Raw genomic sequence first — 27930 nt, 5'->3', positions numbered from 1 at the left:
CTCCCCTTTGTGTTGGACCATTAGACAAGATGATGTGCAGCTTGAAACTGCCATGTTAATTGATGGGAGCTTTGGTTTTTGTGTTGGAAGGAGATGCATTTACATTGGTTCTGAAATACTTTTTCTCTCTGTTACTGTGCTTTGTTTCTAACTTTTAGGTTTGTGACCCTTGCCAAATTGGTGTTTTCTCTTCCAGGTCACTGCTAGAAGCCACTTGGTCACCTGTAGTTTTTTGCCACAATGATGTTCAGGAAGGTAAGGAGAAACTGGAATAAATACACTCATGGCCTTTGCTTTAAATGGCAGAGGTGAGAGCAAATTTCTGTGGCCACTGTCCTGTGGATTATGGAAGTATCCATACGGGATGCCTCTTCTAACTTTAGCCAAGGAGCTTCAATTCTCTGCCAGTTTGTACAGGGCAATTCAGACTTAAACGTAACAACTTTCTCTTAGAAGGAGAGAGATTGACACCAGACCAGAGTTGTGGTGGATGGGGTGGTGTGGATGCTTGTACAATCAAAATGAACTTGATGCTTTTAAAGGGATTGATCTGTTATTTGATGTTCAGACTACCGATGAAGATGAAGGTCATAGGTTCAGTCAAGGTCTCTTGAGATTTAAAGGTGATGAAACTTCAGAGTTAATTCACTAGCTGTGATGTTGTACCAGGATAACAAGCTGCGACCATGAGTCCGATCATCTTCATGTTGCATACAATGCTTATAGTGTTTAAGGTGGCAGAAGGTTTGTCTACTGCCTGTAGTACAACCTCCTTGAACACAGCAAAACGAGTGTAAGTTTCCGACGTCCTGAAGTCTGCAAAGTTAAATCTCAAGCCCTAGCACATATTCATTTTCCTGGTTTTTCCCCATCTCTTTATATTAATTTAGTGAATTGCATTGCACCTTTTTTTATACGTTTATTGAAAATTTTCTTATATTTTACATAGCAAACAAACACTGGTGCAGATCGCGTGTACACTCCAGCACGACTGGGCACAGGGGCACCCTGTGGCCAGGGGATAAGCCCCTGATACCCCCACATCTCCCTGCCCACGTCCCATCTAATTGCACCAGTAGTGACGGTGCTAATATAAAAACAAAAAGGCAGAGGAATGCTGCTGGAGAACCAACTGAGCGTTCATGCAGCCCAGGCTCTAAACTAGTGAGCAGAGAAAAGGAAGGGAGAGAGAAGAGAGTGAGCGGGAAAAGAGAAAAGTTCTCATGTTGGTCCTCACACCTCGGCAGGATGAGCGGGTGTACTCGGGTAAAGGGCCAGGGTATGTCCGCCAATCGGGCAAGGGGGTGTTCTGTTGGGAGCACTCAGGGTCTTGGGGTTATTGGGTATCTACTCACCTGGCTCCAACTGCAGCGCCCCAACATGTGCTATAAATGGTTGCCTGGTCTTGTAGAACCCAGCAGTGGACCCATGTAGCATGCACCTCATCTCCTCCAGCTTAATGGTATCTATCACTTCCTTCACCCACTGTGAGTGCGGCCAGGGGTGCACCTGATTTCCACCTAAACAGGATTAGTTGTCTTGCCAGGACTGTAGTGAAAGCTACAAAATCAGCTTGGAATTTTGGCAACGGCGAATTTAAAGGCACGACTGCAAACAGGGCAGTCTGGGGGTGAACTTACATCCCGATTTAGCATTGCTGCAATTGTCTCAAATATTGATATCCAGTAGTTATACAGTGATGGGCAAGCCAAGAGCATATGTAAGAGGGTGGTGGGAACTTGTCGGCACCATTCACAAATGGGGTTTGTGCCTGGGTACGTTCTAGAGAGTCTAACCCTAGTTAGATATGCTGTGTGCAGGAGTTTACATTGTATCACACCCAGCTTGGAGCAAATTAAGAAGGAATGTATCGACGCAGCACCATGTCCCAATCCTCCTCCGAGAACTCCTCCCCCAGATTTTGTTCCCATAAAGATTTAAATCCTAATAGAGTTTTGTTGGGACAGAATTTGAGAATAAAGAACAGAAATGATACTACGCATAGTAATAGAACGCACTAAAAAGATGCCAATGGAGGCACGAGGTGGGAGCTTCGGAAATTGGGATCAGCCCTACACACGAAGTCTTGAATTTGCAAATAGCTGAAAAAATGTGTTGCAGGTAAAGCAAACTTATCCACCACCTGCTGGAATGTTGCAGTACAAGTCCCTGACTGTTCTGATCCCATGTATTGAAGGCACCGTCCAACACGGACAGAGGAAAAATCATAGAAACCCTACAGTGCAGAAAGAGGCCATTTGGCCCATCGAGTCTGCACCGACCACAATCCCACCCATTCCCTACCCCCATATCCTTACATATTTACCCACTAATTCTTCTAACCTACACATTTCAGAACATTAAGGGGCAATTTTACCATGGCCAATCAACCTAACCCACACATCTTTAGACTGTGGGAGGAAACCGGAGCACCCAGAGGAAATCCATGCAGACACAGGGAGAATGTGCAAACTTCATACAGACAGTGACCCAAGCCAGGAATCGAACCCAGGTCCCTGGAGCTGTGAAGCAGCACTGCTAACCACTGTGCTGCCCCCAATTGTTAAAAAATGGCTAGCTGATACTGGGAAGGCCAGCAACCCAAAGTGGCGTCTAAATTGCATCCAAATTCTAAGAGTTGACTTGACAAGTGCACTTGTAGTATACTGGGAGCAGGAAACATTTACTGGGGAACATGTCAAGGCAGCTGGGGAAGATGGAGCACAGAAGGAGGATTCTAACTGCAGTCAACAGGGAACCTCCTCTTCCCTCTCTCTCTACACCCAACATACCACCACACTCATATTGGCTGCCCAGTAATAAAATAGAAAATTGGACAACCCCATTTAGGGCTTTGCAAGACTGCCCTCCGCATTCTTGGGTTTTCCCTATTCTAGACAAAGCTTGAAATGAGCCAATCAAATCTGTGAAAAAAGGATTTGGGAATGAACACCTGGATGCACCGGAAAAGATATAAAAACTTAGATCGTATGTTCATCTTCACTGCATTGATGTGGTCCACTAACGATAATAGAAGGATGGACCAACGTTTGAGGTCCTGTTCCATCCGCCCCATGAGTGGAGCGGAGTTAACTCCAAAGAACCCACTAAATTTGTTAGTCACTTGCACTCCCAAGTAAGTAAACTGCCTAGTGATAATCTTGAAAGTGATAATCTATGGAGCGGGAGACTACGAGCCGCTGCATTCAAAAGAAGGAGCTCACTATTAATCGAATTAAACTTGTACCCCGAAATGCGACCAAACCTATCCAGTATAGATAAGACTTTGGGAATCGAGTTGGACGGGTCACCAACATGCAATAATAGGTTGTCTGCATACAGTGATACACTCTGCTTGATTCCCTCCCAACCAATCCTCACCACTCGTTTGCTGTTGCGAAAAGCCGCAGCAAGAGATTCAATAGCAATGGCAAATAATGGGGGAGAGGGGTCATCCTTGCCTAGTGCCCCAGACAGAGGGAAAAAAGCTGAATGCACATCGTTTGTCCGGACCATGGCTAGAGGGGTGGAATATAGTCTTTTGATCCGGGAGGTGAGCTTTGGGCTGAACCCGAACCTCCCGAGAGCGTAAAATAAACAATCCCATTCCACCCGATCAAACGCATTTTCAGTGTCCAGCAAGATGGACATCTCTGGTAGCTTGGAGGTGTTAAACAGCTGCCGAATATTCAAGTACATATGTCTTTTTAATGAAGCAGTCTGGTCAGGTGAAATGATAGAGGGCAGAATGTCCTCCAAGCAAATGTCCTCCAGAATCTTAGAGATCAGTTTGAGATCCACATTCAGCAATGAGATTGGTCTATAAGAGCTACAGATTTGTGGGCCCTTTTTGTTTAAGGATAAGCAAAATTGTCGCTTGTCTCGAAGTCTGTGGGAGAGCGTGGTTCTCATATGATTCATTGATCACGCACAGTAGCAGGGAAGCCAACCTACCCATAAATTTTTTTGTAGAATTCAATGGGGTACCCATCTGGTGCGGGACATTTCCCACTCAGCATAGTTCTGGCCACCCTAACAATTTCTTCAACATCAATTGGTTTCTCCAGTGCTGCAGCCTCTGCCCTGTCCACCAAGGGGAGATTCAGTACCCCAAAGAACTATAGAGTCTCCGAACTATAGAGAGTTGAGTAAAAGTCTCTAAATAGTTCATTTGTTTGCTGTGGATCAGTAGAGACTCCATTCAGAGTTTGCATTTGTGGTATTATACTTTTGGCAGAGAATTGGTGCAGCTGATGAGCTGGTAGCTTGCTTGCCTTATTCCCATGCTTATAGTGTGTATAATTTAAACAGCATCTCTTCCACTTGACGTGAGGACAAGGCCTCAAACTCCGCCTATAGTAGTGAACATTCTTTATACACTTGTGGGGATGGGCCCACAGCGTACACAGCATCAACTTGGGTGGTATGCCCCAGCAATTCCAATAACCCTGTACCTCTCTGCTTCACCTCGTGTGCTGAATAAGACAAGATCTGATCTGACCCCTTAAATAAGCCTGCAATGTCTCCCATAAGGTAGCTGCTGAGAGTCCTAGAGCGTCATTAAACTCTAAGAAATCATCAATCTGGGTTAACAGAAATCTAACAAGTTCATCATCAGCGAGCAGACAAGTATTAAATCGCCAAGGCACACAGGGCCCACCCTCCTCCCCACTACTGGCGTTGATGTTGTTGGTGTCGAGACTAGCGCTTGATTTGGATTAAAGTGAGGGAGAGTTGCGCAGCGTCAGCCTCCCTCTTTCTTCCTGATTCCCATCTAGATCCACTGGCAAGACAAGAGTCAAGACAGCTGGAGATGGGACTAGGTGCAGTGGATGACCGGGATGTCTTCTGTGTCTTGTCCTGCTCTTTGTATTCCACGACGCTTGCAGAGACCGCCTTCTTGACCTTCCATTGGTCTCATCTGCTCAGTCCGCCAGAGTCTATCTTCACATGCTGGGATAGACATCTCCCTATCTCCCCGAGGGTTGAGACCCATCGGCTACCCTCATCTGGTTTAGCTGACTTGTTGAAGCCGTTGCCCGGGGTGTGGCCGCTGTCGCATGCAAACAGCTATGGGGAGCCACAGGTGAGAGCTGAGTGCCAGGTGGGGACAAAGGGTGGACAACCCACCCTGAAAGGACACGACATGTTCCCCCACCAGAGGGACTACCCCTTCCTGACACCCCATACACGCCCCACTACTAAGTCCATTGTCAAGAGAACATGGTCTGAGATTGCAATGGTTTTGTAGGAGCATGAGCGCACAGCTGGGAGCAAATTATTATCTACTAAACATTAATCTATATGTGAATACGTTCAGTGGTCAGATAGAAAAAAAGAATATTCCCTGCTAGTGGAGTTAAAAAACCTCCTTGGGTCCGATACCGCATATTCTGTGAGTAATTTCTGCTGACTTGGAAGATACAGCAGTCCTGGGGAAGGACGCTGCAGGGCAGGATTCAACCAACAGTTCAAATCTCCACCCAGTATCAACCGATGTGAATTTAAATCTGGAAGTAGCACGAGAAATGGAAAAAGTTTTCACAGTACCAGTCTGGAGCATACACATTGGCTAATACCAGGAGTGTCCCATATAATTTACCTGTGCCAATGATGTATTGGCCATTTGAATAAGAAATGACATTGGCTGCTACCAAGGGTAAGGATTTGTGCTTGAGGATTGCCACCCCCTGCACCTTGGTGTGAAAAGTTGCATGAGAGCATTGGCCCTCCCTCCCCCCCATCCTCTACAGAGCCTAAAATAGTCCACTGGCCTGAGGTGGGTCTCTTGGAGGAATGCAATTTGAGTCCCAGTTGTCGAAGGTGTTGAATTATCTTAGCGTGCTTAACCGGAAGATTTAATCCCTGACATTCCAGCTAGTGAACTTGATAGCTCTGAGGTTGGAGTGTAAAGGCCTCCTAGCTAGCATCCCACATTCCTAACAGTAGCCTGGTATTCCTCCTCACTGGGGAGTCTCCCCCAACTGCTGACATCAGCAGATGCCATAGCCCAGGGCCTCAGTCCCCACCCTCCCCACTGGCTGCAGGAAACCAACCATGAGAAAGAGAGGGTGGACTTGAAAGAGGCCAAACTACACCCACAGAGGAAAAAAGATAAAGCAAAAACACCCACACAGACCAATCCACAAACACAGCACTTCCCCCACCACTCCCCCACTGCAGGTGCCTTCCCAAACAGGGCACCTGTGCCTCCAACACCTTATTGTGGTGCCTTCACAGCACTCCACATGGGACACGATCTCTGCCTCCATTCCCGTCAGAATCACGGGTGCTATAATCTGAAAAGATCTGTAGAAATACCAAACACTTAACCTAATAGTCGCAAAACCCATTACCCTGTCCTGGCTGACAATTCAATCCAGGCATGCAGGTTCATAAAAAAAACAAATATCAGTTTACATCTGCTGTGCAGTCACCTGATTCAAATGTCTGCTCCACAAATTTCATTGGCGCTGCCCGATCCATGAATTTGTTGAGAGTAATTCTCAAGCAGGCTGGAAAGCGAAGCCTAAACCTGACCCCAGGACAGTCACACAGAAGACGTTTGACATCAGTGAAGGCAACCCTTCTTGCCACCACAGGCTAAAATCTGGAAATATCAACAGCTTATTTTCCTGGTATCTCGGAGTGGGAGCCTGTGCTGCTTGCTGCAGAATTTTATCTTGTGCTGAGGTGTAATATATTCGTGCAATAATGGGCTGAGGAGCTTCTCCCGGTCTGGGCTTTGCCCTTAACACACTCTGTGTGTGATCCAGAAGCGGCTCATCCTCAAGTTCCAGCACATTCTTTAATAGCCAGGCGACAAAATCTGTGATACTTGGGCCCTCGATTCCCTCTGGAAGGTCTACCAGACGGATGTTATTTTGTGTTTAGCTTCATCTTCCATCTCATCACTATTCTCCCTTAGGAACTTAGCCTCGATATCAAATGAATAACTTGGCTGTTCAGCTCAGAGATAGTGTTTCCAGTAAATGCTTCCAAGTCCGCAAACTCCTTCAAGCGGTTCTCATGGACGACGATGACACCTTGGAGAGATTTACCGGATGATCCAAATTCCTCTCTCAGTTTGTCTATCTTGGCCTGCAACTCAGTGGCCCATTGGTCCAACTTGCTGTCCAATCTTTGTATGGCCTCCCCTGTCTTCACTCAGCCTGCTCTGCCCAGGGTTCCCTCCTGGGGAGCATGTCACTGCCAGTGCCTGTGGGCTTACCCATTTCCTCCAGAATGGAGCACTGTTTCTTGGTCCACGCATCAAGCTGTCTTGCTATTTGATCTACCAGAGTTCTTACCATGAATTGCTTTTCATCAAAGTTCACCTTAACTGGGTGAACAGAAGCAGCAAAGGGTTCCCAGCTGAGCTGCAGGTTGCAACTCTTTTAATTCATCCTTGGTTGGGTGAAAAAAGAAACAGCATAGCATAACCAGGTTGATCTCTGTTGCAGTTTTTTATTTCACAGGAGTCCTTCCCTGAGCTGCCCCCTATCCTAAACCAATTCACACTTGACTTAGTGAAAAAACTACAGGATGGTTCCTGGCTGAACTGCAAGTCCCAACATGCCTTTCATTGAGCTCTAGCTGCAAAAAGGGCAAGACAAAAGTAGAAATAGCAGCTTGCAATTTGCAGCAGGACATCAGTGGCTCCTACTTCCCACTTTAATTCACTGCTTCTTGGTGAAAAAAGAACAGAGAGTTTGCAGATTGAGCTGAGATCCACAGCCCCTCCCCCACAGAGCACCCACAGTAAATTCCAACTGGCTGGAAGGAATCTAAATATAACCCTTTCCAGCTAGAGTTTCGAAGTTCTCTCTTTGCAGTTGCATTCCAGGTATGTTTAAAGCTTGCTTGATGTACATTAACCTCTCTCCAGACCTCAACAAATAGTTGGATTTCAAGAAGGATCTTGCCATCTGTGAATCATGCTTCCTCTCACACTAGCACCATTTTTGATTCCGCATTGCACCATTTTAATGCTGTAGTTGATGTAGTTTTGGAAACTACGTATGAAGGATTCAGATGCAAGCATCAAGGAATAAGAAGTTGGGAGCTGTTGCATTTGAACTTTGAAGAGATACTAAATAGACTGGGTCTGTACTCGTTGGAGTTTTGAAGGATGAGGGGGGATCTTATAGAGACGCATAAGATAATGAAGGGGATGGATAGGGTAGAGGTAGAGAGATTCTTCCCGCTTAGAAAGGATAGCAGGACTAGAGGGCACAGCCTCAAGATGGGGTGGGGGGCGGGGCGGGGCACAGTTTAGATCAGAGTTGAGGAGGAACTTCTTCACTCAAAGGGTGGTGAATCTCTGGAATTCTCTGCCCGTTGAAGTGGTGGAGGCTACCTCGCTAAATATATTTAAGTGATGGATAGATAGGTTTTTGATAGACTAGGTAATTAAGGGTTATGGGGAGAAAGCGGGAAAGTGGAACTGATCCACTTCAGATCAGCCATGATCTTATTGAATGGCGGGGCAAGCTCGAAGGGCTAGATGGCCTACTTCTGCTCCTATTTCTTATGAACTTGAGTTGTGCAATAAGTTGACACTGCAACAGAGGTGCATGAATCACTCTACTCCTGCCCTTTGTCCATATTCCTGCAGTTATTGTGTAGACCATTAAACAGTATTTAATGCTGTGCTACCGGAAACATTCAGCAAGCATAGTTTTGGTATAATTGCTACCTGCGCAGCATCACTGGGTCGACAATTGTTGGGGGTTCTTTTGGCCCTGAGCAGTCCAATACCATTCTGAAGTTGCAATACATCAGACAAGATAATGATCCATTTTCAAGTTTGCTTTTCCCACCTTCCCATTAATTATGAACCAGTCATCATTAGTACAAATCAATCATTGCTAACAGTTGTCATATACCATGGCCAATTACATTCTATCCTCTGACATCATGGTATTTCAGTGATCCATAGAATTCAGATGCTTTTTCTCCCTGTTGCTTAGCAAACCCTGCGCTTAACTATAGGGTTCAAAGTTTCTGTTCTCATCAACTCTCAATTATATTAATTGGTCAAGTCAGACAGTTAATATTCTCATGCCTGAGAAGCACTGTCTTATCAGCACAAATTGAATAACTCTATTCATACTATGGCTTTCGGAACTCGTACTGTCCGCAACTTACGCTGATAAGAATACACGCACATGATTTGGTTATTCCAAAGAATGTGGTTTGTCTCACAAATGTCTTGCCATCATGCTGTTGGACAGCCTGTTTTTGGCTAAAGTGCACAGACCATTTTAAAAACAGATCTGAAATACATTTCAAAATCCAAAATACATGTTTAAATCAGAAATATTTATTCAAATCTCTTACTGTGATTATATGTGTCTTTATGCAGACATTACCTCTGTTAGGCTGCAAGTCTGATCTGGAGTCATTTCACTTGGTGCTAGTAGTTTCATCAGTGTCTCAAATCCCTGATTATTTGAAATTTCTCTAACAACAATTGAGGTAATTTAAATGTCAGTTAGAAAGGTTGAACTGCGTGCCATGAAACCCTGCTTTGTTGGCCTGCCCAGCAGAGGTCAACAGAACAGGGCTGTGTATGAAGGAGGCAGCTCACATTGGGAGTCAGAGCCTCAATTTCAGGCTGTTTATGAGCTCATGGGCAGCAAATAGTAAAGATGTGTTTGCCGATGAGTAGGAATGGATAACCCTGATGGCCATCTGTATTGAATATTACAACAGCTGATGGGTGCTAATGACAGCTGAAGTGCCTCACTGCTGATCCACTGGTCTGGCCCTCAGCAGCTTACCTACAGGTTTCTCCAGGTGGATTTTGGTCTCCATTGGACTGGGGCACAACACCCAATAAAATCTGAGGTGACCTCTTAATTTGCTGTCCCCAGAAGATTGCATTTGGTCAGAAAACTACTGACGCTTTTGGCTCGACATCTGTTGAGGGGAAAATTCCTCCCAGTAAAGCTCATATTGTTGGAAATTGCAGTGATGGTAACTACGTGGGGAGAACATGTAAACTGCACACAAACAGTCACTTCTTGGCAAGGCAACTCCCTGACAGAACCCAATTTTTATCGATCCACAGTAAGGTGGTCCTGTTTGCCAATCTCAGTGGGGAACTGGTTCAAAACATGCTGACCAAAACTGGCCATGCACTGTTGCTCACAGACAGTAGTTGTACTTCCTGCCAACTTCCCACCCAGGAGTTAGTACACCACCTTTAAGATTACTATTTATTCATGTAAAGCATGTAACTTCAAGGAGAAACAATGGCAAAATGGTAATGTCACCAGACTTGGTCATGCAGAAGATAAACACTGAGGATGTGGGTTTGAATCCCACCACAGCAGCTAATCAAATGAGCACAATTGCATCCTTCCCCTTCAAATGCAGTATCAATTGATAATAAAAACCTAATATCCACAGAAGCCTGTTGCATTTTCTGAAATTACTCATCTCAAAGCACTTTCTTTTAGATTTGAGGATTTACTTGTTTTGCCTGTGATGATATATAAATGAAATTAACTGAGATATGGGATACAATGGCTCACCTGCACAGCTGACTGTTGTGCTCCCTATGTATTTTGCTGACATTGCTTTTTCTGTCTGCCTGTCTCCCTAGGCTTGAGCTTGCTTTTGTTCACACTCCTGCTCTTTGGCCCACTCCCTTGCTGATGTTGCACCCCAAATTCTCCCAACTCTTCGCCCTTACTTATTTGCTGTGATGCTCTCGCATATCCCCTTATGGAATGCTACCCCCTCCCTCCTGTCTGTCTTTGTCTGAATCTTTCTTTCCACTATTGTTGTTGAAGACCAATAGTTTATTTTCCAGGTAACATTCTCTATTTGGCCGGCCAAGACCCCTCATCCACAGAGAAACTGATGCTGATTGATTTTGAGTACAGCAGTTATAACTACAGGTAACGGCCATTTCTGGAAGTTTATTGTTTGGAGTTGGGTTTGGGGTTGGAAGAATGGGGCAAGGGGAGGAGTGGGGGCTGAGCTGGGGAGAGGGACTGATTGGGGATGTGATGGGTACCTAATTGGCATTTGCGGGTGGGATGGGTATCAAATACTTATACTATTTTGTGTTTTTGCAGGGGTTTTGATATTGGGAACCATTTCTGTGAGTGGATGTATGACTACACTTATGATCAATGGCCATTCTTCAAAGCCAGTATGGAGAAATACCCCAACCGGCAGCAGCAGGTAGGAAAGCCCAGAAAATTTGGAGGATTTCTTTGACACAAGAGTCTTCAGTACCTACTGGTTTGCCAGGAATGCATGGAAGCACTTTTTTTCTCTCCTGAATGTTACCAAATCTATTTTGTAAGCAGGATTTGAATAGTGAACTGTCCTCTGCTGTATAAAAGAACATTGAGATTAGGGGATTCTGTCTTGGACAATTTATCAGAAAACAATCCGCCAACTTTGGATTAAGAAACGTAGAAATTTATAGCACGGAATAAGGCCAATTAGCCCATTGTCAGGCACACAAAAAGAGCCATCCAGCCTGTTAGAATGTAACCAGTGACAAATTTGTATTGGATGTAATGTGACCAATGGAAATAAGATGTAAGGATCAGCTGATCCAGTAAAACATGGAACTAATCACAGAGTGATGAAACAGTCAGCTGACCAACTGATTCACTATAAATAAGGAACTATGTAGAATTTTGGGGAGCTTGGGGTGGCCCAAGGTGAGGCACCAAGTTCAGGGTAATGATGTTTCTTTATTAAACCCTTTATTTGATTTATAATTTGGAGTAAGTTTTGTTGTTGTTTCATTAGCTGCATTTTGAAGAGTTCCTACTGAACAAACACAGCCTAGTCCGACTTTCCAGCCCTCAGTCCATGGCCATGTAATTTATAGCACTTTGAGTGCATATCGAAGTATTTTTAAAATGCAATAAGTATTTCTGCTTCTGCCACACTTTTTTCCAGGTAGGAGTTCCAGACCCTCGCCACTCTGAGTGGAAAAGTTTCTGCTGATTTTCCGTTAAATCATTCTACCAATAACTTCAGATATATGCCCCCTGCTATTGGCCTCCCTGATGAAGGAAATTGGTTCTTTTTATCACATCCCCTCAGAATTTTATAAACCTATTAAATCTCTCCTCAGCCACTGTTATATATTTGAGGCCATGATAGTGTTAATGAAGATAACAAAGAACAGTACAACACAGGAACAGTTTCTTTGACCACCAAGCTTGTGTCAACACATGTTGCCTTTCTAAACTAAAGACATTTTCCCTGCCTATTCATATATCTGTCAAGATGCCTCTTAAACGTTAAGCTATTGTATCTGCTTCTACCACCTCCTCTGGTAGCACATTCCAAATGCTTATCACCCTGTCACGTCACCTTGTACCTTAAACATTGTACCCTAGTAATTGACATTTCCATCCTGGGAAAAAGATTATATCCATGCCTCTCATAATTTTATAAACTTTTATCAGATCACCCTTCAGCTTCCAACGTTCAAATGAAAACAAACCAAGTCTATCCAGTCTCTCTTCTTAGCTAATAGCCTCCAAATCAGGCAATGTCCTGGTAAACCTTTTCTGTACCCTCTCCAAATCTCCACATTCTTTTGGTAATGTAGCAATCAGAACTGTCTGCAACATTTCAAATGTGGCTTAACCAAAATTGTACAGCTGCAACATAACTTACCAATTTGTATACTCTGTGCTTATATTCTGTGCCCCCACTGATGAAGACAAGCATGCCATACACCTTGACCACCTTATCCACTTGTGTTACTACTTTCAGGGAACTGTGAATCTATATCCCTAGATCCCTCTGCATGTTAATGCTTCTAAGGTTTCTGCCATTTACTGTATACTTCCCTTCTGCATTAGAACTTCCAAAATGCTTCACCTCACATTTTTCCACCTTAATTTCTATCTGCCGTTTCTCCACCCAAGTTCTCAGTCTATCTGTATCCTGCTGTATCGTCTAGCAGTCCTCCACCCTGAATCTTTGTGTCATCGTCAAAGTGTGGAACACCACTGATCACAGATCTCCAGTCAGAAAAACAGCTTTCCATCACTATTCTCTACCTTCTATGACCAAGTCAGTGCTGTATCCATCTCAGCAGTTCATCATGGATCCCATGTGACTTCACCTTCTGTGTCAGCCTGCCATGAGGGACCTTGTCAAAGGTCTTGCTAAAGTCCATGTGGATAACATCCATTGCCCTGTCCTCATCAATCATTTAATCATTTTTGTCACTTCCTCAAGAAACTCAATCAAGATTGTGAGACACTATGCACAAGATATGATGCCTATTGTTAATAAGTCCATTTTTTCAAAATATGAGTAATTCCTGTTTGAAGAATTTCTTCAATAATTTCCTTTCCACTGACATGAGGCTCACTGGCCTTCAATTTCCCAGTTTTTCCCTATTGCTCTTCTTGAACAAAGAAGCAACATTGGCTATTCTCCAGTCCTCTGGGACCTCTCCTATGACTATAGAAGATAGAAAAATTTTGTACAAGGCCCCAGCAATTTCCTTCCTCAGTATTCTGGGATAAATCTCATCATAAATCCCAGGGACTTGTCTACCTTAATACTTTTCACCCAACACCATTTTTATATCAACATACCCCTCTTTAGACTTGCCATCCACCATGTCCTTCTCCTTTGTGAATACCAGTGCAAAGTATTTGTTAAGGACCTCACTGACTTTCTCCAGCTCCATGCATAAACTCCCTCCTTTTGTCTTTGAGCGGACCTATCTTTTTTCTAGCTGCCCTCTTGCTCCTTACATACGTATAAGATGCCTTGGGATTTTCATTCATTCTGTTTACCAAGGACATTTCATGGCCCCTTTTAGCACTCCTAACTCCTTGTTTAAGTTCCTTCCTGCTTTCTTTATATTCTTCAAGGGCACTGTCTGTCTTCAGTTTCTTAAACCTTATGTATGCCCCCTTTTCGTTTTTGATTTAAGCTGACAATTTCTCTTGTCATCCAAGCTCCCTTATTTCTTGCCATCCTTATCCTTTATTTTCATCTTAACATGCTGGTCCTGAACTCTAATCAGCTGGCCTTTAAAAGATTCCTACTTGACAGACGTGGATTTATCCTCAAACAGCTGCCTCCAATCTACATTCTCCATTTCTTGCCTAGTATTGTCATAGTGAGCCTTCCCCAATGTAGTACTTTCGCAGAGAACTATTCTTATGCTTATCCACAAATAACCTAAAGCTTACAGAATTATGATCACTGTTCCTGAAATGCCCTCCACCAAAACTTCGATCACCTGACTGGGCTCATTTCTCAATACCAAGTCTAGTATGGCCCCTCCCTATTTACTCCCTAGTTGCACTATTTGCATGTTGCTTCAAGAAACCCTTCTGAACGTACCTAACAAATTCCTCCCTATCCAAGTTCCTAGCACAAAGGGAGTCCCAGTCAGTATAGGGGGAAGTTAAAATCACCCACCACAACAACCCTGTTATGTTTACATTTTTCCATAATCATCCACATATCTGTTCCTCTGTCTCCTGCTGGGAAGCCTGTGGTACAACCCCATCAAAGTGATTGCACTCTTCCTATTTCTGAACTCTACCCATTTGGCCTTGTTAGATGAGCCTCCCAAGGTGTCCTCCCTCAGTACAGCTGTGATTTAATTCCTAATCAGTAACACAACTCCCCCACCTATGTCGTCATGGAAAACATCTAACATGTCTGAAACATCTAAATTCTGGAACATTAAGCTCCCAGCCTTGTCCCTCTCTCAACCAAGTCTCTGTGTTAGCTACAACATCATAGTTATATGTTCTAATCCAGACTCTAAATTCATCTGCCTTGCCTGTCATATTCTTCACGTTAAAACAAATACATTTCAGGCCAACAGTCCCGCCAAGTTCATTAACCTCTCCTTTTCTGTTCTTCCTCTTAGCCTTACTGGCCTTAGTCTCTAACTCCTCCTCGGTCATTTCATCTGTTGACCTACTGCTCTGGTTCCCAATCCACCACCACCACCACCAGATGAGTTTAAACCCTCCCAACTGACACTGGCAAACTTCCCTGCCAGAATATTGGTGCCCCTCCAGTTTAGGTGCAACCTGTATAGGTCCCATCTGCCCTAGAAGACATCCCAATGATCCACTTTTGCATCTCGGGTCAGACACAGCCAAATTTCTGAATGACGTATACAGCCAGCGAGAAATCGTCGTCCTTCAGATCACTTTTCCTATTGATCGTGTTGTGTATATAGTCATGTTGCATAGCCTAATGTGTATAGAGCATTGTTGATGCCACATAGAGACACCTTAATAACTTAACATTGTGGCCTAGAAGTAAGTATGTATTTGAGATAATTAGTATTGTGGCATGGCCCCAACATCATCGGGGCTTGCAGGCAGTCTAGATCTTAACCCTGTACAGTGAACATCTCTGCAACAAACCAGTTTGCTGTCTCTTGGCCAACTCTCATGTGGCATCTCTATGTTATTTGTTATCGCACCCTACATGCACAGCATGCACTATTATAACCATCTCTGTTCCAAAGTAAACAACCCCATCCTATATAATCTTATAGCTAAAATTTTTCAGTTCAGTGCAATCACATCTTTTCTGTAATGTGGTGACCACAAGTTTAGACAGTACAGTAGGTGTGGCCAATCAACTGTTTTATACAGTTCTAGCATCACCTAATCTTGCCTACTCTTATTCTAATTTTTATTTTGCAAAATTATAGTTTATTTGTAAAATAATTGAAAGAAACAGTACACAACATTTCAAATTGTCATAACAGGAAAATACAATGATATTCATGTTCTCTCCAGAGATCAAGATGCACTCTGAGGTGCTTGAATACAGTAATGAGATTACAAATATTATGCTATTTTCATTACAGAGAGTACAATGCTGTTCAGATCATATATGTCCATCGGTTTGCACTCTTGAAGTGTTCCAATACAGTTACATTTACTGTGTACTATACACACTTCTACAGACTGCATTATTTTATTTGAAATGCAATTATGTTTGTCTGCCCATCTTACCAGTTTATTGATCTCTTCCAGTACCCAGAAGCTTTTTTTCTTCTTATTAAGAAGGCTGTCAATTTTTATCATCTGTAGACTCAATAATGTCCCCTAACTTAAGTTTCCATCAATGATTTTCACGAAAAGCAATGGAGTTGTAGAACTCATTACACAAGCATCCATTGACCATTCCACTTGTTTCCTGTCAGTCAATCTAATTACCACTTTCCCATTGATCTCGTTTTATGTTTCTGACAAATCTGCCACATTGTATCTTGTCAAAACCTTTGTTAAAGTCCATGTAGATTACATTAAATAAAGTTGCCCTCACCTGTCCTCCTAATTGTATTAACAGAATATTAATCAGGAATGACCTTGCCTCCATAAAGCCATGCTGACATCTGTGCCTTTCTAAATGACAATTTACTAAAATTTCCCCACTTATTGAGGTTAGGCTGACTGACCTACCATGACAAGGTATGTAATCTTTAAATAGAGAACGTTGGAAAATAATAGTCAGAGCTTTATTTCCTAAACAGTCTGGAACATATTTCATTCAAGTTTGGTGAATTGTCTATTTTCAAAGAAGCTAAACCCCTTTACTATTTTCCTTCTTGCTGCCGCCAGATATTTCCTACTCCTCTTTAACTGCATTGCTGTCTCTTTTGTGAAAACCAATGTGAAGTATTGGTTAAGAAACGTGCTGATGTACCTAGAGATGTGTGACAAAATTTTTATTTCTAGTCGCTGATAAATCCAATTGGGCTTGCTATATATTTTTAAAAAATGTCCTGGATTTTATGAAGAGACTTGAAGAATTTTGTGTTTTCTATAGCTCTTAAATTGATGTCATTTCTGTTAATATCAGGGTAATTGAAATACTGTCTTATCTTTCTATGTATTTGCTCTTCTACCTAACTGTCTGGAGGGTTGCAGTACACACCCAGTAATGTGATTGTCCCTTTTCAGTTCAACCCATATGGTCTCATTTGATGAACCCTCTCACAACTGTGATTTGTTCTTTATCAATATTACAATCCTGCCTGTGAACCCTAGTAACCGGGAATGTTGAGCTCCCATTCCTTTTTAAAATTTTTTTATGGGATGTGAGTGCCAGAATTTGTTACCTCTTAATTGCATTCGAAAAGAAGGTGATGAGCTGCCTTCTTTAACTGCTGAAGTCTGTAATGTAGGTACTTCTAGTGCTGTTTGGAAGGAAATTCTAGGATCTTCAGCCTGTGACTGTGGTAGAATGGTGATATAATTCCAAGTCAGGAATGTATGTGGCTTGGGAGGGGACCTGCAGGTTTTAGCATTGTCTTGTATCTGCTGGCCTTGTGATCCTTCTAGTTGGTAGAGATTGCAGGTTTGGAAGGAGCTGTTGAAGGATCCTTGGTGAGTTGCTGCAGCGCACTCTGTAGATAGTGTTCACTGTTGCTACTTGTTTGTTGGTGCTAGGGAGGAGTGATGCTTAAGGTGGTGGTTGGGATGCCAGTCAAGTCGGCTGCTTTGACCTGACTGGTGTCAAGCCTGCTGAGTGGTGTTGATGCTGCACTCATCAGGCAAGTGGAGAGTATTCCTAACTTGTGCCTTGGGGAGTCAGGAGTTAAGTTACTCGCCAAGGAATTTCCTAGCCTTGATCTGCTCTTCCAGCCACAGTATTTATATGGCTGGTCCAATTCAGTTTCTGGTCAGTGGTAACTCTAGGATGTTGATAATAGGGAATTCAGTGAGGGTGATGCTACATTACGACAGATGGTTGGATTCTCTCCTGTTGGAGATGATCGCTGCCTGGCCTTTGTGTGCAGCAGGACATAGATAGGATGCAGGACTGGGCGGAGAAGTGGCAGATGGACTTCAACGCGGATAAATGTGTTGTCGTCCATTTTGGCAGAACCAACGGGATGAACGAGTACACTATTAAGGGCAGAAGTCTGAGTAGTGTTGAGGAGCAGAAGGATCTTGGGGTCCGGGTCCACAGGACTCTTAAATCGGCCTCGCAGGTGGAGGAGGTGGTCAAGAAGGCGTATGGTGTACTGGCCTTCATTAATCGAGGGATTGAGTTTAGGAGTCGGGAGGTAATGCTGGAACTTTATAAGACCCTTGTCAGGCCTCATTTGGAGTATTGTGCGCAGTTCTGGTCGCCTCACTATATAGGAAAGATGTAGAAGCTATTGAAAGGGTGCAGAGGAGATTTACAAGGATGTTGCCTGGACTGGGAGGCATGCCTTATGAAGTTAGGTTGAGGGAGCTGGGACTCTTTTCCCTGGAGAGACGAAGGTTGAGAGGCGACCTGATAGAAGTTTACAAAATGTTGAGAGGAATAGATAGGGTGGACTCTCAGAGGCTATTTCCCCGGTTTGAAATGGTCGCTACGAGAGGACACAGATTTAAGGTGCGGGGAGGGAGGTTCAGAAGTGATGTTAGGGGTAAGTTTTTCACTCAGAGGGTGGTGAGTGAATGGAATCGGCTGCCGTCAGTGGTGGTGGAGGCGAACTCGCTGGGGTCTTTTAAAAGACTTCTGGATGAGTATATGGGGTTTAATGAGATTGAGGGTTATAGATAGGTCTGTAGGTTGGTAGGTGATGTGGTCGGTGCAACTTGTGGGCCGAAGGGCCTGTTTGTGCTGTAGTGTTCTATGTTCTATGTTATTACCATTTAAGAACCCAAATCTGAATGTTGTCCAGGTCTTGTTGCCCTTCTTTAAACCATATTTCATTAACACCTGTATCATATTTCCAGCTGTCTATCAATGCTCTCCATTCATCTGCATTGTTCACTAAATGCTTTGCATTGGAGTATATACCTTAAAGCATGGCCAAATTCCTTTGTCTGCTTTATAACCATTTGTTTTGATGTATGTTACTAATTGCCAACTTCTATTTTCAGCCTTTTTTCTGTTTCTTCTGAATCTCTGCACTGATTCCCATTCCCATTCCCTGCCACCAAACTACTTTAAACTTTCTCCAATGTTAGGATACCAGGACAGAAACCCCAAAGTATGTTATGAAGCTGACTAGACTTCAACAGTTTTATTATTTTGACATTAGAGTGAGGATAAGCTATTTCATTCTAGTTGTGATTCTATTGACACACTAGGAATCTTTTATCAAAACAACTTTTTTAACTGTGATAAATAAATTAGCTTATCTTTTACCAATTGAAATACTTAAATATGACATATTATTCTTAATTGCTAATCTATCTATATTCGTTCAGATTAAAGCAATATTCTTCTTATAGACTTGAAACCCCTCTTCAAAATCAGTTAGTAAGCCCCAAGCTTATCTGCTACTACTTGTTAACAGTCCTAGAGTCTTTAGATACCCCTAGAGAGAGACGCCTGACAACCCCAAGCAGCAGCATCCAGGGTCAGAAAGACACCTCTTGCTTTTTTTCAGAACTAGGCAGGAATCGCCTGCCTGTTTTCCCTGTAAACATTAACACATGACTCTGTCAATCAACCTATTCAAAACCCTACTCTGAAACACCAGGAGAAAAAAGAAAAAAAACTGCATTAACTCAGTTTAAAATGAACATATCTCTAGCTAAAATCAATCATTAGCCTGCATTCTTACCATGTGAGCTGCCTAGTGCCGACAAATTGGCACCATGTAAAACAGAGCTGAATTTTAAACATGCCCCTTATACAAAACATGATAAGTATATTTCTTAAAGGCATAGTATCATCACATCAGCAACATTACCAAACCTCCTTGTGATGATATTAGTCCTGATACTGTTGAGATGTAACCTGATCAGCTTGAATGGATCCCATCTCTGCGAGAACACGTACCAATGTCCCAGGAATTTCAAGTTTTCCATCCTGCATGGCCTTATCAACCATACATTTTTTGCACCATCTTATTTCTCTGTTCACTAGCAAATGCCACTAGGAGTTATCTGGGGCAATCTAATTTCTTTCCTATCTCTCCTAAAATCTGCCTGCAGGACTTCTTTGCTCTTTCTACCTCTGTCATTGGTGCCAATATGGACTACAGACTCTGACTATACCTGCCGTCAGAATGTTCAGCAGCTGGCAATAGGCAAACAGTGTACCATTTTTGAATCGACCCTGTGGTTGCAGAAACGCCTGTCTGTTCCCTGAACTAGTGGATCTGCTATCATTGTTTCTGATTATCATCTTTTCTTGCCCCCTTTACAGCTGAGCTGCTGGTGACTTGGGTCTGTATGTACCCCTCAGAGGATCCATTTCCCTCACCTGACTGTATACCAGTTATAGAGCAAGATTTACTAAGGGGTGTCCTGTTCTAGTGACTGGTCCTCCTTGTCTTTCTGGGTAAATACATTAATAATGTGGGATCATGATGGTTCATACTTCATTACTGTTCAAGCTACATCCTTTGTGAACAGAATGCTTTCTCTCTACAGCACACAAGAAATGATACTTTTCGCTGTATACCAATACATGTGACAATAATAAATCAAATCCAATCTTTAGCCTGCCAGAGACTAATGAAAAATCTCACTTGTATAGCTCCCTTTTGTACCCTCAGGACATCTGAAAGCACTTTAAAGCCAACATTAACATTCCAAAACATACCAAACTGGAAACAACCAGATTGGTGTTTTTGAATTTATAGCGGGATCAGAATTGGCTAGGACCCTGGGAGAACCACTTGTAGTGCACTGTTCCTCTTTAACGATGACCTACAGATGTAGTTTGAAAGCTTTTTGCTTCATAAACAAGATTCACACTATCCTATTTCTCCACAGCTTCACTTTATCCGACACTACCTTTCCGAATACTCTGGCAACAAGGGCGACTCTATGCATGACGACCAAACAAAGATCGAAGAAGAAATGATCATTGAGATTAACAGGTGGGTGCTGACTGTGGATTATCTTATGAGGGTTTTGATAATGAGAGGAGTTGGGGACAATAGAGTATAAATGCAGAATAAGCAAAACTTAACTGCTAGAAACCTGAAGACTGAGCATTCTGTGAGTTGGATACTGATCATTTACCAACAGGACCAATAGATAAAAATATAACCCAGACTAAAGGGTTAAAGATGCCTCCTATTTGTTGTCTGTACAGGTTCTTTCTGAGCTTAGGCAAATATTAAAGTCCTGGTAGGCAATATCTTGCTCTTACTATGCTCTTCTTTGATGTGCTGTTTGAGCCATGAAAGCATGCAATGCAGAAGGAGGCCAGTGAGCGCATGATGCCTATGTCAGCAATTTACTAGAACAATCCAAAATTAATCTCTTCGTTATGTGCTTTCATTGCAATGGTGCCTGCGATGAAACATTCCATCTCCTGGCATCAGCATCCTGATGAGATTATGAATCGTATCAGCACCAATTTTTTTTTTAATGTAATAAATTGGATGCTTCACAGGAGCATTATAAAACAAAGTATGGAGATATTGGGGGGAGTTTTCCCATACTGCCTGTCACGGGAATCGTCATGAGTGGGGGCTGGACCGTGCAAAGATTGTTGACCTCAGGTGGGATTTTCCAGTTTTGGGGTGAACGCAGCCAGAAAATTTCGCTCATTGGGTGACCAAAAACGTGCTCAAACAGAAGTTTTTTTAAGGAACCTTTTAAAGGATGAAACTGAAGTAGAGAGGTGGAAAGATGTACAGACAAAAACTAGAGATATCCAGGGCCAGATAATGCCTGAGGGAGATGGAGCCATTAGATTTCCTGAACATGAAACGAGGAACAATTTGTTCTAGGGTAATTGTTTGTTTCTTGCTTCTTGACTTTTACTCTTGTCTCTTTCCACATTGGTGTTACTACTTGTTTCAGTGTTTGAGCTTTCCCTCTTCACTCCCACCTATGTTCCGGTTGCATTATCCATCTCTTTTTCTTTATATCCTTGTCACACTGTTCTTTTGCTGGAATAAATAGCTTGCCTCCTTTGGTGATCCCGAAATCAGGAATACCTAAAATTGCAGATTTCTCACTCCCCTTTTGGTTCCTGTCACTACCCTCCACTCTCTTGGTCTCTTCTCTTTTCTCCCATCTCCACAAACAGTATTTAAGTAGATTGACAGATTGTGTGGGTCTGTTTGTTTGTTGCCTGAGTCTCTCCAATCCTGTGGATCCAGGGCTTTTGCATTTGTAGATAGGTGGTTGATGCTGCAAAAGATGAATGGTCAATTTTTTAAAAACATTTTGGAATTGTTTGGATAAAGCTGGTGTCTGACCAGCTGCAGATGTTTTGTTTGGTACTGATTTAGCTTTTTGGTTTTTAAGATATGCTCTGGCCTCTCACTACTTGTGGGCTCTTTGGGCCATTTTGCAGGCGAAGATTTCAACCATCGAGTTTGGTTACCTGGTGAGTTGCCTCAATTTTTTTTCTGCCACTATTGTGCATGTGTTTTTTAAAATTTGTTCCTGGTTAGGAGCTTTGCAGTCAAGACCAGAATTTATTTCCTACCCCAGTGCTTTTGACAAGGTGGTGGTGAACCTCCTTGAACTAATCTAGCTGAGGTACATAACTGACGAGGCTGGGGCTGAAAGCTATAACCTCCAGTGATATAATGGAGAGAATTCTCTTTTCCACATTTCCATTAGAGCCAGTTATTCCCATTCTACATGGTTGTACAGTTCAGTAACACAAAGTAATGTTTTATAGTGGACAAACTGTAAACACAGTTCACCAGAAATGTTTACTTTCTGTCACGCTGAGCTTGTACACTCTGTAAAGAGAGGTGTTGAAGTGAAATCTGTGTGTGTTTCAGGATTACGCCTTGTACAGACTGGAAGCCTACTTTGAACAGAAGAGAATTTTCGCTTAACTCGCTGCAGATGGAGATCACTCTCAAACCTCGTACTTGAATTTAAAATGTTTCCATTATTCTTTTTTTGCTTTTTTTAAAAGTAGCGTATGTTTGCATTCTTATGAGATTGGTCAGCGACCATTTCACACAATCAGTGTTGTCTATATGTGTGTCTCAGCCACACTCGTATACAATTCAAAGTCCAATCAGATGTCAAAATTAATGTATACTTCAAGCTAGATGGGGAAAATATTCTTTCTACAATTCTGCTGTTTGGAACTGTAGACCACGGCTGCTCTTCAAGGAACTTAAGTGACATTGTGCTTGTGTAGTTTGTTCTTGTAGTGCTTACCTCAATCCTTCCTACACCATTGATCTCCTAACTTGCAGAGTACAGTTTAGCAGGTTTCCTTAAAAGATGAAGTCTGTTGTACAGATTAATACTTACTGGTGAAATATTAATGGCAATGCATGACCAATGTGGTTTATGTTGGCAGACCCTGAGGTCTGGGTATGAGTAATCCCACTTGCACCTTTCTCAGATTAAGTGATAAGTGCAGAAAGCTACATCCATGGCCAGATTATGGGTGTGCTACACTCCCCTGGCAGGACTGGGTGCGTTGGTGTGCATTTGTTGTTTGGTCAATGAATTTGGAGATTGACTCAACTCTGAATCAAGAGGAAGCAAGTTTGAGTAGTGGATATTTGCAGTGGTTGACACTGGAGCAATGTTGTTATTCTTGACCTTTTCTTTAATTTATTTACAGGATATGAATATAACTGACGAGGTTAGGACTTATTCCCCATCTCTATTTATCTCAACAATATTTGTTAAACTCCTCTACTCCCAGGTAACCTATTCTATGTAGTTCTATCCAGTTTGTTCATTCTTCCCATTTTAATTGTTCTGTTGACTAACTGGGTCTTTGTTTAGTTTTTTTTTGGGAGTGCACATTTATCTTCTACAATCCCTAGAATCCTAGCCTAGTATATCACAGAGGCAATTCAGCTCATTGAGTCTGTTCTGGCCTTTTCAAAAAGCAAACAAGTTTTTCCCATCTTTTTGTCATTTTCTTTTCCACTTCTCTTTGGAAAGCACTTTTGAATCTGTTCCCAATGTGCAATGCATTCCAAATCTGAACCATTTGTTATGTGAAAAGGCTTTCCTTATGATCCCTCCTGGTTCTTTGCCAATCACCTTAAATCTGTGTTCTCAGGTTGTTGACCTTTCAGCCATTGGAAAAGGTTTCTCTTATTCTTTATGGACTCCGTGATTTTTAAAAATCTCCATCTAACCTCCTGCTAACCTTGTCTTCTCGAGGGAGAACAATCTTGGCTTTCCTAGTCTGACAGATCCAAGGATGAGGGATTACATTCTAATAAAATTGTATCCTTCTCCCAAAGCCAAGTCTGGTACTCATTGAAAGTCAATTTTATAATATGTGTCTCACCGTCTTTCCAATGTAGTATTGAGTGTAAAGGTAGATTGGAAGCCACAATGTGACATGAAGGCTGCTATATACGAAATCAAGTAGATCATGATGTAATCACGTTTTTACTGGCCAAGAGACTAAGTAACTGAACGCACTCCTGAACAGGATCCATGGCACATCGCCAGATCCTTTTAACATCAGTGATGTTTGGAGGAGTAAACGAAAGGCAAGAGCTGAGCGCAGAGCAGACCATTCCATCCACCAATGATCACTGGAAGAGAAAAATTGAATCAAACATTTACCACTCTGAATCAGACTGCTACTTGTGAAATATTTGCAAAAGATTTTGAGTCTGTGTCTGTGATTAATTAATTTTATCTGCGACTTGATCTATGATTTCATTACGTAAATAAAATGAGGAACATCCTGTTGTGATTCTGTGTATGATCAAAGTGCGTGTCACTGAAAATGGTTTGGATAATTCCTGCGTGAAGATGCTGAGCTTACCCTGGGCTGGTTTTCCCTGTGGTGGGTCAACAGCTCGGGCTCACCACCAGGGTTAACCTGTCGTCTTCCCCATTGTGGGGACAATTGAAGTAAAGTCTGTAGCTGACATTTTATATTTGAGGCGTAAGTCGTTCCACAGTAGATCCGGAATCAAGAATGTTTCCCGGCACAGAGCTTGGTGGGACTTCTCACCGAACTACGCAATACTGGGTTCAGTAATTATGCAGTTGGGTGTTTCCTGCCATGTTGCAGGTGGGCTGGGTGATGTACCCTCATATCTGGGCCCCATTTTAAATGGCGCGTCAACATCAACTTCTTTGTCACAAACTCACTGTGGAAGGAGGAGATGGGCTCGTGATTCCAGAGAACTTTGACGCCCAGATTCACCAATGCTTTCCTTGATGTGCTGCTGAATGCAATGTAAGCCAGAAGGATCCTCCTGTACCCAGAGGATGCGAGGGGGAGCCCAGCCATGTGATCAACCCAGCATAGGAGGAAGTTATCAGGTGGTCAGCACCCAGAGCTCCCACTAGAGGACTGCTCTGCAATGCCAGTAGATAAATGACTTCACCCATACCACCTTGGTAAGTGAACTCTCACCTCACTGAATATTAGAGAGATGTGGGCCTTAGTGGCAAGGGCACCACCTGTGCAACCCATCCATAAAAGAGCTACACAACATGGTGAGGTGATACTTCATAGCCCCAGTTCATTCCATCTAGTCTCGAGTGGAGACTGGAGATGGCACTGGAGGTCCTTGATCCTTCCACATAGAAGACTGTTGGGTATGGCTAGTGAAAAGGCTTTAAGGACACCAACAGGCACTGCTAATGACATGCCTCTGTGAGCCTTCTCCTTTCATCTCCATAGGCTAACTGCTCTGGAGTGTTGCCCCAAAACCTTTATGGACAACCTGTAGTGCTTCAATCACAAGGGACACAATCCAGTGGATTATCTGTTGGAGTGGAAACATGAGAAAGATATCTGAAACCCAATTTCTGTCAACCTCTGTTTGTGCAGGAAACATTATGGCACAACAGGAGTGATAGAAAAGGGAGGGGATTTGCCTGAACTGAGAGACTATTAGATTTTGAGGCATGAGCAGCCAAGCCATGAGGGGAGAATCCAGACAGCCTGTGCAGATGGAGAGGTTGGCAGGTAATGGCCATTGGCTAGGGCTCCATGCATAATATAGACATGTGGAAAGCTGTCTCCATGTTCAAGACAGCTCATGAAGTGATTTGCTCTCCTCGCTCATCTACTGGTGCCAGCAGGAAGAGGGGAAGGCCTGAAGAAGAAGCTGTGTCCAGTAGCACCTCAGTCTCCAATGGACTTAGGAAGAAAATACACAGCAGTCACCTGCACCCTCCACAAACACAGACAAATCTCAGTGGGTACTTGATCCAGTTCTGACAAGAGTCTCATGTTCTCATACAGACCTGTGTCTGCAGCAGGAGAAGTCTGACAACACCAGATTTAAGTCCAACTGATTTATTTGATAGTAAACTCGCAAGCTTTCGGGGTTTGCCCCTTTGTCAGGCAAACCCCAAAAGCTTGTGAGTTTACTATCAAATAAATCGCTTGGACTTAAACCTGATGTTGTCGGATTTCTTACTGTGTTTACCCCAGTCCAACGCCAGCATCTCCACATCATGCAGCAGGAGAGGGATAGGTCACCTCAGTTCCCCAGCACCATGAGGACTGCTGAGGAAGAGGCTTCTGTGATATCCAAGTCTGCTGATGAGTTTGTGGAATTGACCCTGCCTGAAATGCTGGAGATGCAGCAATATTAATGGGATATAAAATGGCTTCACGTGACCTCAGGTGGGGATGGCAACATGCTATGAAGGGCAGGAACACAAGTTCCCACCAACTAATTATTCAGCTCTCACCACATTGTTCTTACCCCCAACTGCTCTGCCCACCATTGCACCCACCACAGTTGAGACTGTGACTGTCATGAGGCAGCATGGTGGCTATAGATGGGATATAGATACACTTCCTCTAAAGCTACTACAGAGACTCAAAATATAGCGTACTGATGTCGAAGACGTGACTTTATTTAACCAAATAATCAAATGTGAGCATGATATGAGGAAGCCCTGCGCTCAGTATAGAATGCGGGCAGCTGGATATCAGTCTGCAGAACAATGCCCCTGTGAAGGCAATTATAGATTCCCAAAATCATATTGCCCACTTTTCTGGTGGGGATTACCCAGTAAATATTAATACAAATTGGTCAATAATCATACTGTCATTAACTCCAACCAGTAACAATACACATCATGACCTAATGGGATTTCATTTGTTATTAAATTACGGACGTTACCTCTCTTCTGTCGCCCAGTGATATGAGATGCTGAACAGTGAAATGATTCCCATAAAATTGAACCCATATGACACTCGTCCGACCCTGAGGAATTCTTCATGTCTGCTCGCCACCTGTGTTATCTCTTCGAATTGTATGACCCTACTTATACGGCAAGCATTGTACCCATCTTGTTCCCAACCACTGCTTATAACATTACTGATTTTAGTGAATCTATTATTCCTTCTCTCTGTATTTTGTCACTGACTGAAATTTCAGAAAATGTAACCAAAAGCATAACACATCCATTTTGTAAATACAAAATACATGTTTTAAATGAGAAATATTTGTTCATATGCAGAGCTGTCTTCTATGGCAACAGCCGTGGCTGGTTTACATTCCCATAATCCAAGATCATTCATCCTTAAAATGTTGTGTTAGTGTTTCTAAATCTACGGTTATGTGTTTATTAAACTGATTCGCGCACCCCCCCCCCCCCCCCCCCCCCACTTCAGTGGTGCATTGGTTAGCACTGCTGCCTTACAGCGCCAGGGATCCAGGTTTAATTCCAGCCTCGGGTGACTGTCTGTGGAGTCTACACATTCTCCCTGTGTCTGCATCGCTTTCTCCTTTTTCTGTGAAGGGAGATTGGTGTGCTCCAGCTTCCCCTCACAGTCCAAAGATGTGTGGATTAGGCGTATTGGCCATGCTAAATTGCCCTTTAATATCAGAGAAATTAACAGAGTAAATATGTGAGGTTAAGAGGATGGGTAACATTGATTAAGGGGCAATTTAGCATGTCAGTGCAGACTAGATTGGGCCGAATGGGCTCCTTCTGCACTGTAGGGATTCTATAATTCAGGAGGTAGAATGTTTTGTATGGATCAGTTCATGTTAAATCTCGGAATTATATTCCAGTTTCCCATCCAGTGTACATTCCT

At 42.9% G+C, this 27930-nt stretch overlaps 1 protein-coding gene across 1 annotated transcript in view; it reads left to right on the top strand.

The window, feature by feature from the left end:
* The window catches only part of chkb (choline kinase beta), a 58899-nt gene extending 34290 nt beyond the window's left edge, over nucleotides 1–24609 (top strand). The window contains exons 6-11 of the mRNA XM_080207539.1: nucleotides 197–255; nucleotides 10823–10910; nucleotides 11091–11199; nucleotides 20724–20830; nucleotides 22215–22296; nucleotides 22703–24609. Of these exons, the coding sequence (XP_080063665.1) occupies nucleotides 197–255; nucleotides 10823–10910; nucleotides 11091–11199; nucleotides 20724–20830; nucleotides 22215–22296; nucleotides 22703–22759 (502 nt within the window). The 3' untranslated portion in view covers nucleotides 22760–24609. The remainder of the gene's footprint in view (nucleotides 1–196; nucleotides 256–10822; nucleotides 10911–11090; nucleotides 11200–20723; nucleotides 20831–22214; nucleotides 22297–22702) is intronic.
* Nucleotides 24610–27930: the final 3321 nt, after the last annotated feature.

The sequence above is a fragment of the Carcharhinus amblyrhynchos genome, chromosome 19 (assembly GCF_965287045.1).
Source record: "Carcharhinus amblyrhynchos chromosome 19, sCarAmb.v2.hapA, whole genome shotgun sequence".
Taxonomy (NCBI): Eukaryota; Metazoa; Chordata; class Chondrichthyes; order Carcharhiniformes; family Carcharhinidae; genus Carcharhinus; species Carcharhinus amblyrhynchos.
The sequence above is the reverse complement of the archived record's forward strand: the minus strand, read 5'-3'. Positions and strand labels throughout refer to the sequence as shown.